Raw genomic sequence first — 12,950 nt, 5'->3', positions numbered from 1 at the left:
ACAAGCCCCACCACGACCCCCACCCAGATGCCCCCAGACTCATGCTCCTTCCTTTTAAATTGTTCTGAACAGAACGAATGCGTCTCTTTTCTCTCCCGTCACCAATGGGAACAGCGATGGGTGAATTAGCGGACTGAAGACTGTATGGTTTCTCCAGAACAGGGGTCAGCAAGCTTTTTCCATTAAGGGCCAGGCAGTGCGAGCCAGACGGCCTGTCACAGTTTATACTGGATTTTTCCCTATGGCAAGAGTATATTACTGATTACAATCTGCCCTTACCCCTTGAGTGACTGTTTTTCATTGACAGCTCCAATAAAACTTTATTTACAGACACTGAAATGGACATACGTTTCAAATATCATAAAATATTCTTCTTTCCATTTTTAAAAACCATTTAAAATTGCAAAAGCCATTCTTAGCTTGTGGACTGTATCACAGCTGGTGGTGGGCCAGGTTGGACCTACGGGCTGTAGTTTGCAACCCGGGCTATAGAGGAATGGGTGCTACCCAGGACTGGTGGCCCGTGTTCCGGGCAAGGAGCATGGGGATCCCCTCTGTCACCTGTGTCTGACTTACCATTTCTGAGGGCTAGGTGAATAGGATGGGGTTTCAGAAGGTAGAAGGTGTATCTCACGACACTCCGGGTGGCCCTAAGTGTCGGACTGCTAAGCCCTGCTTCCTGGTGTTCCTTGCAACAAAAATCCTGCATCTGAAATCAGACCCGTGTGGCGCTGCTGCTTGAGTGCTGTGTTACCACTTGGAGGCCAGCATGTGGGGCTCTGGAAATAACCCCTCCTTATTTTTAACACCCTTGCCTGGGCAGATCGTCTCTGGTTTCTCCCAAAGAAAATCCCAGGGCCGGCGATCCAAGCTGGAATTCAGAACCTCTAAGTCTTATTGGTAAGCAAGACCCCGTTACCCCCTCACCACCCCCCCCAAAGTCCGCAACACAAGCCAGGAGGATATGGTTTTCTTTCTCCTTCAGGGTCATGGGGCCCCTGGGCAGGGCGAAGTCAGGAATCCGAGCAATTTGTGTGCAAGGTGTAAGGAAAAAGTACGTTTTTCAAAGAACTTTTATTTCAAACACAGATTCTACCCAGTTAAAAAATGCTCCTCAGGTGTCTTGGAAACCAAGGAGGGACCGTTCAGTTCACTGGAAAGGGTGTATCTTGTCCCAGAGAAGGAGGGAGGGGTTGGCTATTTACACAGGCAACACCCAGAACTGGTTAAGGAGCACAGGCCGTCCCTGTAGGGCTCACAGAGGACACCTGGCTCAGCGAGGACCACTTGGAGCTCCCGCGGAGGGTCGGTCCTCCGCGGAGGGTCGGTCCTCCCCAGACGCCTGCGCACCTGCTGGCCCTGCCGTCTCCCTCCCACCCTGGGCTGCTGTGGATCGTGTCCACTTGCTGGATTCCCAGGGAAGCCGGTCACAGCCCAGAGAAGGGCTCAGAGAGGGAAGCAGCAGCGGCTGTCATGGGGTAGGTGGGACCGGGGACAGGTAGAGCTCCCTCCTCCTCTCTAGAACGTTCTGGGCCAGGCTCGGCTTCCTGAGGGGAAAGCCCCGAGGGGGGCTGGGGCTCCGGGAGTTCTAGTGCTCGGGCTCGGCGTCCATGCAGGACTCCCAGGGGTTCTGGGGCATTCGAGGCAGGGAGAAGAGTAGGAGAGCCAGGCCGCCGAGGAAGAGGAGGACGAAGGCGGCGCAGGCGCAGGCGAAGGACCAGGAGTAGTTGTACTCGATCCACACGGTGTGCTCGCTGTCGATCATGCGCTTCACCGACTGCCGCGTCACCTCCACCGACACGAAGATGCACAGGCCTGCGGGCCGAGCGGGACCTTCAGGGCCTCTCCGAGAGCCCCGGCCCTGCCCGCCGCCCACCCCGCGCGCTAGCCGGGTCTCTTGCCTCCCTCTCGGTGGGAGCGACCAGCCCGGCTCCCTGCGCCCCCAGATCCCCGCGCGAAATGCACAGCCTGCCCGGCTCTGCCCCGCCGCGCGTCCCCGGGGGGCTGCGAACCTGACCCGGCCGGCCCCCCATCCCCAGGTCGCGGCAGAGCGGGGTGCCGCGGTACCCCCTCCCCCCAGCCCCGCCGCACGGGCAGGAGCCCCCCGCGCCACCTGCGAAGGCGTAGAACATGGACGCGGGCCTCAGCAGGTAGTCCCGCTTCTTCGGGAAGGACAGAAGCGCGCAGGTGGTCCCCATGATGATGAAGCCGAGGCTGAAGATGGCGATGGCGGCAGCCGAGATGCTGTACTCTGCGGGACAGGAGGGTGCGCGCGGCTCAGCGGCGGCCCCAGGGCCAGTGCCGCGCGTCCTTGTGCCCACGGCCCTGGGGAGCACACTGAGGGTCCGAGATGAAGCCCCTCACTCACAGTCACACAGCGGGGGGGGGGGGGGGAGGATGGCAACAAGACCCTCTCCCCACTCCCGGGGGCAGAGGCCTGGCAGCAGCCCTGAGCCACCACGTGGCTGCACACCTTTCTGGAACAGAAAGCTTCCTGCGAGCCAGGGGGCCAAGGGCGGGCTGGGGCGGAGGGTGGTCTGTCCTGGGACGCCGAGCAGCCGCTACAACCGTGGTTTGTTTCAGGGCCCCGCGCGTGATCGTGTGTGCGCGCGCCCATGCGCCACACGTGTAGCGACTGCCAGAGTGAGCGTGCTCATGTGTGCACTGGCACATGAGGCGCTCTCCGAGCGGGCGTGTGCGCGTGCGCGCCCACACCCTGTACAGGGTCCCCACCCCGGCCCAGGTGCTTCCCGGAAGGCTCACCGGGGCACAGATGCTCGCAGACCCCTGGGCGGCTCCCCTGGCCCCCCCCCCCGCCCCCCGGGGCTGGGGTGACTGATAGGCGACGGAGGGAATCAGTTCCCTGTCCACTCTGACCCAGCAGCCCTGGAAACCACACAGGGGTTTGAGGAGGGTTCCCCATCACTCCGGCCTCCCTTGGGCTCGGGAAGAAGAGGATTCCCTCTGCAGTTGCGGGGCCTGCCAGGAAACTTCTCGTTACAGGCTCTCTCAAGCCCTGATGGACTCTCAGGACGGCTGGCCACCCAGGGCTGTGGCCTCAGAGCGCAGGGTGTGACGCCGGAGCTGCTTTTCATCGCAAGCAGGCAAGTCAGGGCTTTTGTGCCAAGTGATTTTCCGGCTCAGCAGCCTGGCCAGGAGGCACTCTTCCTCACCCTCCCCTGCTTTCCCCCACCGGCTCACCTTTCTGAGTAGTGACATGGAAGATCTCCGAGGTCTCGCCTGGGTTAAAATGCCTGAAGTAGGAACAATTTTTCTCTGCAAAGGAGGGAGACAGCCTGTGAGTTGAGCCAGAGGGCCTGCAGCCCCGTCAGAGGCTCCACCAAGACAAGGTGGGTGTGACAGCCCCCTGGACTGGCCCTCTTCTCTCTAAACCCCGAATCTGGGCTAAAACAAACATCTTTCTCTGACCCTAGGACCAAAATTTCAGTAGGATGAGGGGGTTTCCTAAGAGGCTAGGAGGTCTTCGGGAGGCAAAGGCTGACTCAGTCGAGAGGGCACAGAGTATTGAGGGTACTGAGCCCATTAGGCAGATGGGGTAACTGAGGCTCAGCAACTCGTTTGGCAGGGGGTGCAGGGAACACCGTCCACAAAGGGCCAGACGGTGGCTCTCACCTGGGGCTTGGTGGGCAAGGTCTGGAGACACGTTTGGTGTCACAACTTGGCAGGGTAACTGACGTCTAGTGGATAGAGGCCAGGACTCCCGCTAACCATCTACAACTACAGGACAGCCCCACACGACATAGAATTATCCGGCCCCAGCAGAGCAATAGGGCTGAGGTTGAGAAAGCCCGGTTGCACCAAAATCTAGGGCTGTGTTTCCTATCAGTATCCGGGCCCATCCTGATGCACTGGGTGTGAGTGGGAAGCAAGTGATGTGTTTCAAAAGCTTTTCAGATGATTCACCCAGTTTGGGAAGTCCTGCTCCAGGTCCCTTAAAATGCCCCCACAGAGAGCTTTTCTGAGTGGGCCAAATGCCTGGATTTGCGTGCAGGGTAGAGAACTTCCATTCAAAGGCCAAATGTGAGTGACCATCACTTCATCTCATCAGACCCTTGACATCTGTGGCCAGAAAAACCTGCCCTGGCCTGCTGCTTGTTCTAGCAGACTGGTGTCAAAAAAGCCACAGAAGGTCTGGGAACAGGAGGACCAAAAATCTGGATTTGATGGGGCGCAGAGGAAGGACTAAGAATAAAGAAAGTCATGCTGATTTTAAACACAATTTCAGGCGTAATTCCTCTTCCAGTTTTCTCCTTTAATTTCTCTTGTAACTTGACATACTTTAAAATCGGAGGATGTTCTTACTGCTTATTGACTACAGTTTAATGTACTTTACTCCATTTTTAGGAAGTAGGCGAATGGTTTTTTAAAAATATATATTATTTTATGTTTCTTTAAAAAAAATTAAATTGGGTTGCTTTGTATTTGGGTGAGGCCCTCCATTGCTTTCTTCTTCCTGTGAGTCCATGACCCTCAGTAGAAGACACCCCCACCCCTAGTTTAGCTGGCATCTAGGTCGTGCGTTCATTTCTTCGCTTGCAGGCTGTATTTACATTATCATGATTATGGACGCCTGGCTTCCTTTGGAAAGGCACCGGAGGTGTGTCCCAAGTCCTAGCTTTCACTGGGTTGCCAGCTTTCTTCTATCTGACCTAAATCCTCTTATTGCCACTTAAGCCTGTGGCCTCCCACTCTTTTCCCCTCCCCCCACGTCAGGGTTGCTGCTGCTGGCATGATGGAGACAGAAAGGACCCCTGGAACCGAGCCTGGTTAAGCAGCAGTGAATGTTCTGCGAGGTAAACAGCCTTCTCTTTGAGCTTCTGTATTTAAATTACTTTCCTTCTGAGCAGAGTTACCTGGGGTGTCTGACTGCCGGGCGGTGATGTCAGAATTAATGCTGCTCTTTTCTCTCTCCCGGCTTCCGGTGCTATTTTAAAGCATCATGCAACCCTCTTCTGTTAGATTATTAGCTATACATTCTCTTGAGTCACCGCTTCCGAATGGCTCACGCTATGTCGTAAGTCTCCGTGTGTGTCTCCCTCTGGACAAAGGAACATTTCTGTTTCATTCTTTAAGGGCCAATTTCAGTTGTCATGAAAACGCTCTGAAAAGAATTGACCGGATTCAAGTATATTCACGGTCAGCTGCCTCCCTGATGACTCGCAAGCCGTGAGTTCAAAGCCTTCGGGGCAGAGGGCCTGAGATAAAGGCCCCGCAGAGCCTGGCCAGAGCACAGCGATTCGGCAGCCGAGCGGCTCTCACACAGATTGTGTTTGTGTTGTCAGCCCGACCAGATCAGCGGCAGGCTCCATCCCGACAGACCGCCGCGTGCATCAAAACCGTCTTAGCTCAGACCGTACTGGGATGCTGCCTGTCTGGGGAAGCCAGCCTGTGGATTTTCTGGGGGAGATTTTCCCCTTCGGTGACGCAGGGACACTGTCCTACTCCCTCTCCTCCCCTATTAAATGATGTCACCTTCTGTGGGATGGGGGTCACCCAGTGGGTGGGCTTCCCACACAGGGCATCTGGAAGCCTCAGCTTCTCTCTGATGTGGCTGGACCTGGGCCCTGAGAATAGATGGGCCAACTCCGTCCCCTCTTTTGAACTTGGCACATGAGCAAGGCCAGCGTCTTTTGCCCTGAACCTGGGGGGTAACATCTGCTCTAGGACCCCATGGCTGCCCATGGAAGACCACAAGCCCCTTTGTGGTCCCTGATGACCCCAGCAGGGGTGGGGGCACATCAGACCCAGGCGTCATTCCGGACATGTCCAGCACCAACAAGATGCTTATTCAGGAAAAATCAAGCCAGACGTCTGCCTGTGTCACTCAAGATTGCCCAGGGTCCTGTTGAGGCGGGCAGACCCCACTTCTGCCCCTTTGTCTGGGGGGTTCTGGGTACACTGAGCATCAAGAGCAACTTGAAGGACATCAGAGATGGGCCGGGTGTGGGCCACATCATCGCAGGTGAGGGGCTTGGAGGAGAGAGGCCGTGACAACTCTGTGACAACTGTGTAGACTCTGAGCCTTCCTGCCTCTGCCTTTCTGATGTCCTTCCATGCCTTTCCCTGGCTTCCATCACAGCTGCACAGAGCTCAGGGCTTAGAGCTTGGTCTTGATGGATTATAGCCCCTTCACAGGGCAGAAGAGGCAGGTGCTTTGGATCAAGTCAGTGGAGATACCAACGTCAGGGTGCCGACCGGGGACCAATCATCAGGAAGTTGGAAGTTCCTCCAGCCTCCCTTGTCTCTGCAAATGGCTCATGGTGAGTCTAATATTTGTTTTTCTGTTTTTTTTTTTTTTTTTTTCAGAAATGTCTGTCATAAGCAGTCATAAGACTCAGTGGTCTGAAAACTTAAGTGGATTATTTCTTTAAAAATATGGTGAACTCAGGGCATCTGGGTGGCTCAGTCAGTTGAGCATCCAGCTCTCGTTTCAGCTCAGGTCATGATCTTGGGGTCGTGAGACTGAGCCCCACGTCCGGCTCGGCACTCACCGTGGAGTCTGCTTAAGACTCTCCCTCTCCCTCTGCCCCTCCCCTCTGCTCTCTCTAATAAACAAAAATAAATCTTTAAAAATAATATGGGGGACTCGGCCATTGAGCTTGACTGGAGTTGGAGTATTCTGGTTAACCAAGTAGTCTGGTTAAGGGAATGACTGCACAGAACTATATCTAATTGTGCCGGTTTCAAAGAACTACAGCAGAAGGCATGTTTAAGTCCAACCTGAACTTGAGTTAATGCAGGTTTTCTCTGATAGTTGCTGTTCTATGGGGCGGGCGGGGGGGGCAGTTTAGTTATGGCATGGGTCTCTAGCATGGGCTCATGTGGATGGGAAAGGGAGACCCTGAAATTCTTGGGGTCCATAACATGATGTTCTTTCATATGGCTCCAGTTCCTGCACCAGGTACTGGAAGAGAGGATGGGCCATACAGGAAGTGGGTTACTGGGGCAGTCTGTTGCCTTAGCCTAGAGAGACAGAGCCTGAGAGCAATAACATTCCGCCCAACCCAAGGGCAGGGGATGCCCCCTCTGGGGTGATTCACTTGGGCTTTCAGACAGACAGCCTTTCCTGACAATGGGGGAAGACCCTACTCTTATTTGGAGGGCATTAGAATTGACCTCAGATGTTGATCTTCCAAAACTCTTTGGGTCAGTGCGAAAAACGAAATTAGACAATTCATGTAGTTAGAGCCTCCAGCGTTCTATGGCTGAGTGGAACCTTGAAAAGTCTCCTCTATTGAACCAGCTCCTGGTCGAGCTTCTTCTAAAACCATGTCATGTCAAAAGTTGGCCTCTTACCAGCTTTTAGGAGTTGTGTTTGTACGTACAGTGGGGGGTATTGTATGGGAGTGGGCTGGAGAGAAAAGGGGCTCTGGATTTGAGACTTGGGTGTTGCACTTGTGAGAAGGTTAGCTTTCGGAAGGCCACTCTGAGCCCCAGTTTTCCCACATGGAGAATGAGAACCACCTGAAGAACGAGAGCCTCCTTACTGGGTGGTTGTAAAGGAGTGTAGCATAGTGACAAAGACGGTAAATTTTAGGGGTATGAAACCTCGCTGCTCCGCCACGGTCAAGTTACTCAACCTCTCTGTGCCTCATTTTGTTTATCTGTGAGATGGGATGATGATGCCAGTGTGGACCTCATAGAGGACTTTATGAGGATTAGATGAGTGTATATATATTTCTATTTGTCATCCCACAGCCTTCTGGCCTCTGTGGTTTCTGGAAAAATATCAGCTGTAAATCTTATGTTAGTAAGATTCCCCTGTATGTGATGAGTCATTTCCTGCTGCTTCCAAGATTCTGTGTCTTTATCTTTCAACAGTTTTGATCATGATGCATCTAGGTGTGGATTTATCCTACTAGAGTTCATCAAGCTCCATGGATTTGTAGATTAATATTTTTCATCAAATTTGGAAACTTTTCAGCCATTATTTTTCTGCTTTTCTGCTTCCTGCTCCTTTCTCTCTCCTGTCCTTCTGGGACCACCATTCTGTGTATATTGTACATTTGATGCTATCCCACAGGCCTCTGAGGCTCTCTTCATTTTTCTTCTTTTTTTTTTTTCCCGTCTATTCCTCACACTAGCTAATCTCAATTGTTCTGTCTTCAAGTTAACTTATTCTTTTTTGCACCTGCTCAGATCTGCTGTTGAACCCTTCTAGTGAATTTTCCATTTCAATTATTGTAGTCCTCAATTCCAGAATTTCTGTTAGGTACTTTTGTTTATTTTCTTGTGTGTGTGTGTGTGTGTGTGTGTGTGTGTGTTCTTTTTAAAGATTTATTTACTTATTTGAGAGAGAGAGACAGAGAGAGAGAGCATGAGTGGGAGGGGCAGAGGGAGATGGAGAGAGAATCTCCAGCAGACTCTGTGCTGAGTGTGGAGCCAGACGTGGGGCTTGATCTCATGACCTGAGATCATGACCTGAGCCAAAACCAAGAGTTGGACAGTTAACCAGCTGCACCACCCAGGCACCCCAAAGTTGTTGTTTTTTTAAAGTGGCTCCATGCCAGCGCAGAGCGCAACACGGGGCTTGAACTCACGCTATTAGGTCCTTTTATAAAAATTTCTATCTCTTTGTTGATAATCTGTATTTCATGAGACATCATTCTCATATTTAGTTGTTTAGACTTTTTTTAGTTCTTTGAATGTATCTAAAATAGCTGATTTAAAGTCTGTAAGTCCAATAGCTGGGCCTTCTTAAGGATCTATTGGTTGGTTTTATCCCCCTTATGTGTGGGCCATACTGTTTTACTTCTTTGCATGTCTTCTGATTTTTTTAACTTAAAATTTAAATTTAAAGTTGGAATATTTAAACAATATAGTGAGCAACTCTGGAAATCAGAGTCCCATCCTTCCCTAGGGTTTGATCTTGTTGCTCAAGTGACTTAATGAATTTTGGAAAGTCTTGTTTCCTTTGTCATGTGGGACCACCAGTCTCTGCTCAGTTTGGTAATCAGATCACATTTTGTAAAATGCTTGGAAAGAATACGTCTCCCAGTCTTTACTGAGGGCTCTGTGCTAAGCAGAGAGCTAAGCACTCCACCTAGCAGCCTACATTTCTGCCTTAGCCTTCACTTTCTGCTTGCCCACAGCCTCAAGATCAGCCCAAGGTGAGAGCTTAGGGCCTTTTCAGGGCTTTCCTGTGTGCCATACAGCACTCTGTGTGCACAAGGCCTTCTAAATTCTCCAGAATGTGTTGGAGCTTTCCAAAGCCACCTATGGACATCTCATTCTCTAGCTTTTTTGGTTAGCCTGTGGTTTGCCCTAACTGTTGCCTACAGCCTCTGGAAGCTATGCTATTAAACAATTGTTTCTAATTGTTTTTGACAAATGCCCCCTGGGAAAAAGACTGTTTCCACTGAGTGAGCTGAACGTCAGGTCAAATAAAGACAGCCTTGCAAGGGGGGACTTCCAGGGAACCACCGGACCGATCAAATAATGACAGTTCTCTGGGAATGAGGCTTTGAAAGAGATCCGGCCCCATCTGTCCCCTTTGGGGATGCCAGCCTGCTAAATTTTCACTGTTTTCAGGCTGTTGGTTTTCAAGGCTATGACAGAGTTGGGGAGTGGGAAACAGGAATAGACCAAGTTCAAACACCTCAAAACTCACCATTCTTACTGAGATTCACCTATTTTTCTTGAATAAGCCCCTGCTGGACTGCTGCAAGACTGGTTAATTTCCAGCGTCCTGAAAAAGTTTACTCTGACCATTGTTGTCAGAGTTCTCATTGTTTTTACGGAGAGTCTTACTCTGCCATTTCTTCTGATGTCATTCGAAGTTAAAATATGGAAGGCACTGAAAACAATATTCAGCAGATGGTGCTAGATTTGTGTTGTGGTTATTACTGCTATTAATAATACACGAGAGCGCCTATATGAACTCTCTTCCCCCCTCCGGCAAAGGGTAATCCCACAGAGCACAAGAAAGGTGGGTGGGGAAGGGAAAAGGTGTCCATCTGCAGAGAAAGGAGAGGGGAGAAGGTAGGAACGCACTTCAGAAGCTTGTCGGGAGTAGGGCAGGGCTCACAAGTGTGGGAGGGAGGATTCACTCTGGACCAGTGCAAGAAGGCATAGAGCTAGACTCTGGTCAGGCTTAAGGCCAACCCATGCCGGCTGGTCGTCTGCAGCTAACGTCCTGCTTGTCTGTCTCTTCCTTGTATGGACTTGCCTCGCCTCCCTGTGCATCTGCTCTATAAACTCAGCAGGCTTTAAAAGGTAGGTGCTTCTGAGGACAGGTGGACGGGAGCATGAGAGTGCATTCCCTGCGCGGTCCGGAGGGAGTCCGCCTTACCCTGCCCCTGCCCTGCCCATGGGAACTGGCTGGATGATGCGTCTGTTTACGGGTGTGCTGGGCCGCGGCTGAGGAGCGTGGGCATGTGAGCTATGCGATACCCTTCCAAAGCACATGTCCACGTCTGTTAAAACCCTCAGCCCCGGGACTCAGTGTTTCTAAGACAGCTGGGTATTTCTGAGTCTTCCGGGTATCTAGAGGGCAATGAGCAAGGCAGGGGTTTTCTAGAGCCAGCAGGAGGGAAAGGAGGAGGAAAAAGAGAAGTGGAGGCATGGGGTTTGGGCTCCCTTGTGCCACCCACAGACTGCAAGATCTCTGGGGACTTAGCACTGACTTCCTTGAAAGGCAGGGTTCAAGGAACACCCCGTCTGACCACAGAGGGAGTGATTCTGAAAATCAGGCAGGTGACTGTACTCACCCTGGTCCACTGACAACTTACAGTGACATTGGTGAGCTCTGCAAGGGACTCGGTGTTGCCGAGCCCAAGCACTGTGTTTTACCGGAGGAAGCAGAGGCTGCAGTGGGTTTTGTGGACCCCAGAGTCACGGCGGGGGTCGTGGGCAACGCATGACGGAGCCCAGACCTATGACTCTCCATGCTCTTTCCTCAGCGTGGGCTCTGTCTGCTACAAATGTGGAAGGCTCCCCATCTGCAGAATAAACTGGTCACCCTCATACCGGGTGTTCTCGACAGGAGCTCACCTTTGATGTGTGCTTCTGTCCCACGGGACGGAATCGAGGCACACACTTAAATCTGAGCAGGAGGACATGCTTCCCAGCTCTGAAGGGGTCTGAGCCAAGAGGCCACAGTTCGGACAGGAGTGATGGTCTGACAAAAAGCAGGTGGCTCGACTACAACCAGGTCCTGCTTCCCAGGTGTGTGGCCTCCGCCGGCTGTCAAGGCCCCCCGCACACAGAAGGGCCCCACGCTTGGCTCCGGGCTTCCCTGTTGCCACCTTGAAACTCGTGTAAAAAATCACAAGGAGCCCTGCGTTTCCGTTTTGCACTAGGCCATATGAATTTGGGGGCCCATCCTGTCTCACGCCCAGCCGGGAGGCCCTGGAGGGAGCGTGCCTGCCACACGTGTCCCTGCAGCCTGAGCACTTGGGGCCGCCGAGCCCGTCCGTGCGGGGAGAGAGCGGAAGAGTGGCGCCCGCGGGGGCCAGAAGCCTCTCGTCTGGGAGAGCCTTGGATTCTTTCCCGAGCCTCTGGTCCCACCTGTGCGGCCCTGTGCTCGGGGTGAAAAGCTGGAAGCCTCAGCAGGACAGAAATAGTGAGAGACAAACGCCCTCAGTTTACCAGGCGGCTCCAGCCTCCGGTGTGACACCTGCAATTCGGATCCTCTTCCCCGGGCACAGAGGGCTGGGCGGTATTTCTGTTCTGAGGCAGGGACACCTGCCCTCTTTCCCACGGGCCCCTTTTCCGGGGGGAATGAGGACGGGCAGGAGGCGGGGACGGGATCAAGGAGCGGGTACGTTACCCCCGGGCAGGGTGATGGGTCCGCAGGTCTTGTCCTTGCTGTCAGTCATGACAATACGCTTGGTGCAAATCCGCCAGAGGCCGAAGTGGGCCGCCTCGCAGGTGGCGTTGTGGTGGTCCAGCTCGGGGCTCAGCACGGCCCAGTGGTCGGTCACCACGGCCACCAGGGCCAGCACGACGCCCACCAGGATGCAGAAGAGGGTCACGCGAACCTTCGGCGCTTTGGTCTGGGACATGGCGGTGGCGGAGGAGTGGGTGCCCTGGGCACGGTCCTGTGGCAGTGTGTCTGGGGCAGGTGGCCGCCAGGCTGGGGAGGTGGCGGCGGTGATCGAGCTGGGGGTGGAAGCTAAGTTTAGTGTGTCCAGCTGAGCCAGAGGGGGCTGGCCTCGGGGCTGAGGGACACCAGACGGGGCTGAGCAGCTGCCCAGACGTGTCAGGGGCCTGAGGGAGGCTTCTATTAATGCACATCTCAGGCGTGTCACCAAGGATAGCTTCTCCTCAGGTTTCAGGGCTTTCTTTTCCTCTTGGGACCTGAAATACCTCAAGGAGGGGCCAGGACAGAAGGCTCTAGATGGTGGCTTGAGATCCCCACGAGTGGCAGCTCAGTGGTTGGAGGCACCGAGGGGTAGGCCCCAGGGACTCTAGGTGTGTGGGAATCTGCTTGCTCTGGGCTGCGGGAGAAAGGGGCACTGCTGGGTGGGGGCAGGGGACCCTGGAGGACACAGGTGCCATAGGCCAGTCACGAGTGGGGCAGGTGTGAGTGGGTCCTTGTCCCGGAGGTTTGGGGGACTCAGGATCCTGCCTAGGGATATCTTGGGGATTCCCCCTTCCAGAACCTCTGCAGCCCTAGCCTGTCCCCAAACTGCAGGAAGATTTCCGGTGGTTCCTGGGCCTGGCATTACCCAGCACTGTGCCTGGTGTGGGAAGGCATTTTTCTTTTCCTCCTTCCTTGTTTTCTTTTTTAATTTAATTTTATTTATTTATTTGAGAGAGCTCAAGGGGGATTTGGAGAGGCAGAGCGAGAGGGAGAAGCAGACTTCCTGCTGAGCAGGGACCCCCCCCCACAATGCCCCAGGCTCAATCCCAGGACCCCGAGATCATGACCTGAGCCGAAGGCAGACACTTAACCCACTGAGCCCCCCAGGCGCCCCTGCTTTTTC

General features: G+C 53.6%; 1 protein-coding gene across 1 annotated transcript; it reads right to left on the bottom strand.

Annotated features, from left to right (window-relative positions):
• Window positions 1–1,317: 1,317 nt before the first annotated feature.
• Window positions 1,318–12,155, bottom strand: CACNG1 (calcium voltage-gated channel auxiliary subunit gamma 1). The gene is made up of 4 exons (XM_045814462.2): window positions 11,792–12,155; window positions 3,202–3,276; window positions 2,114–2,251; window positions 1,318–1,815 (listed from the first exon to the last, which is right to left on the bottom strand). Exons 1-4 carry the CDS (start codon window positions 12,024–12,026, stop codon window positions 1,589–1,591), a joined length of 675 nt encoding a protein of 224 aa, XP_045670418.1. The 5' UTR covers window positions 12,027–12,155; the 3' UTR covers window positions 1,318–1,588.
• Between the last annotated feature and the right edge of the window lie 795 nt (window positions 12,156–12,950).

This window comes from Ursus americanus, chromosome 23 (genome assembly GCF_024610735.1).
Source record: "Ursus americanus isolate L20-20 chromosome 23, mUrsAme1.1.p, whole genome shotgun sequence".
Classification (NCBI taxonomy): domain Eukaryota; kingdom Metazoa; phylum Chordata; class Mammalia; order Carnivora; family Ursidae; genus Ursus; species Ursus americanus.
Note: the sequence above shows the minus strand (reverse complement) of the source record. Positions and strands in the feature narration are given on the sequence as shown.

Coding starts and splice junctions, on each gene's coding strand:
- CACNG1 (XM_045814462.2), bottom strand. CDS start 12,026: ATGTCCCAGACCAAAGCGCCGAAGGTTCGCGTGACCCTCTTCTGCATC. Junction 3,277..11,791: donor ACCCATCACCCTGCCCGGGG/GTAACGTACCCG, acceptor CCTCCTTTGCAG/AGAAAAATTGTTCCTACTTC. Junction 2,252..3,201: donor CCATGTCACTACTCAGAAAG/GTGAGCCGGTGG, acceptor CCTGTCCCGCAG/AGTACAGCATCTCGGCTGCC.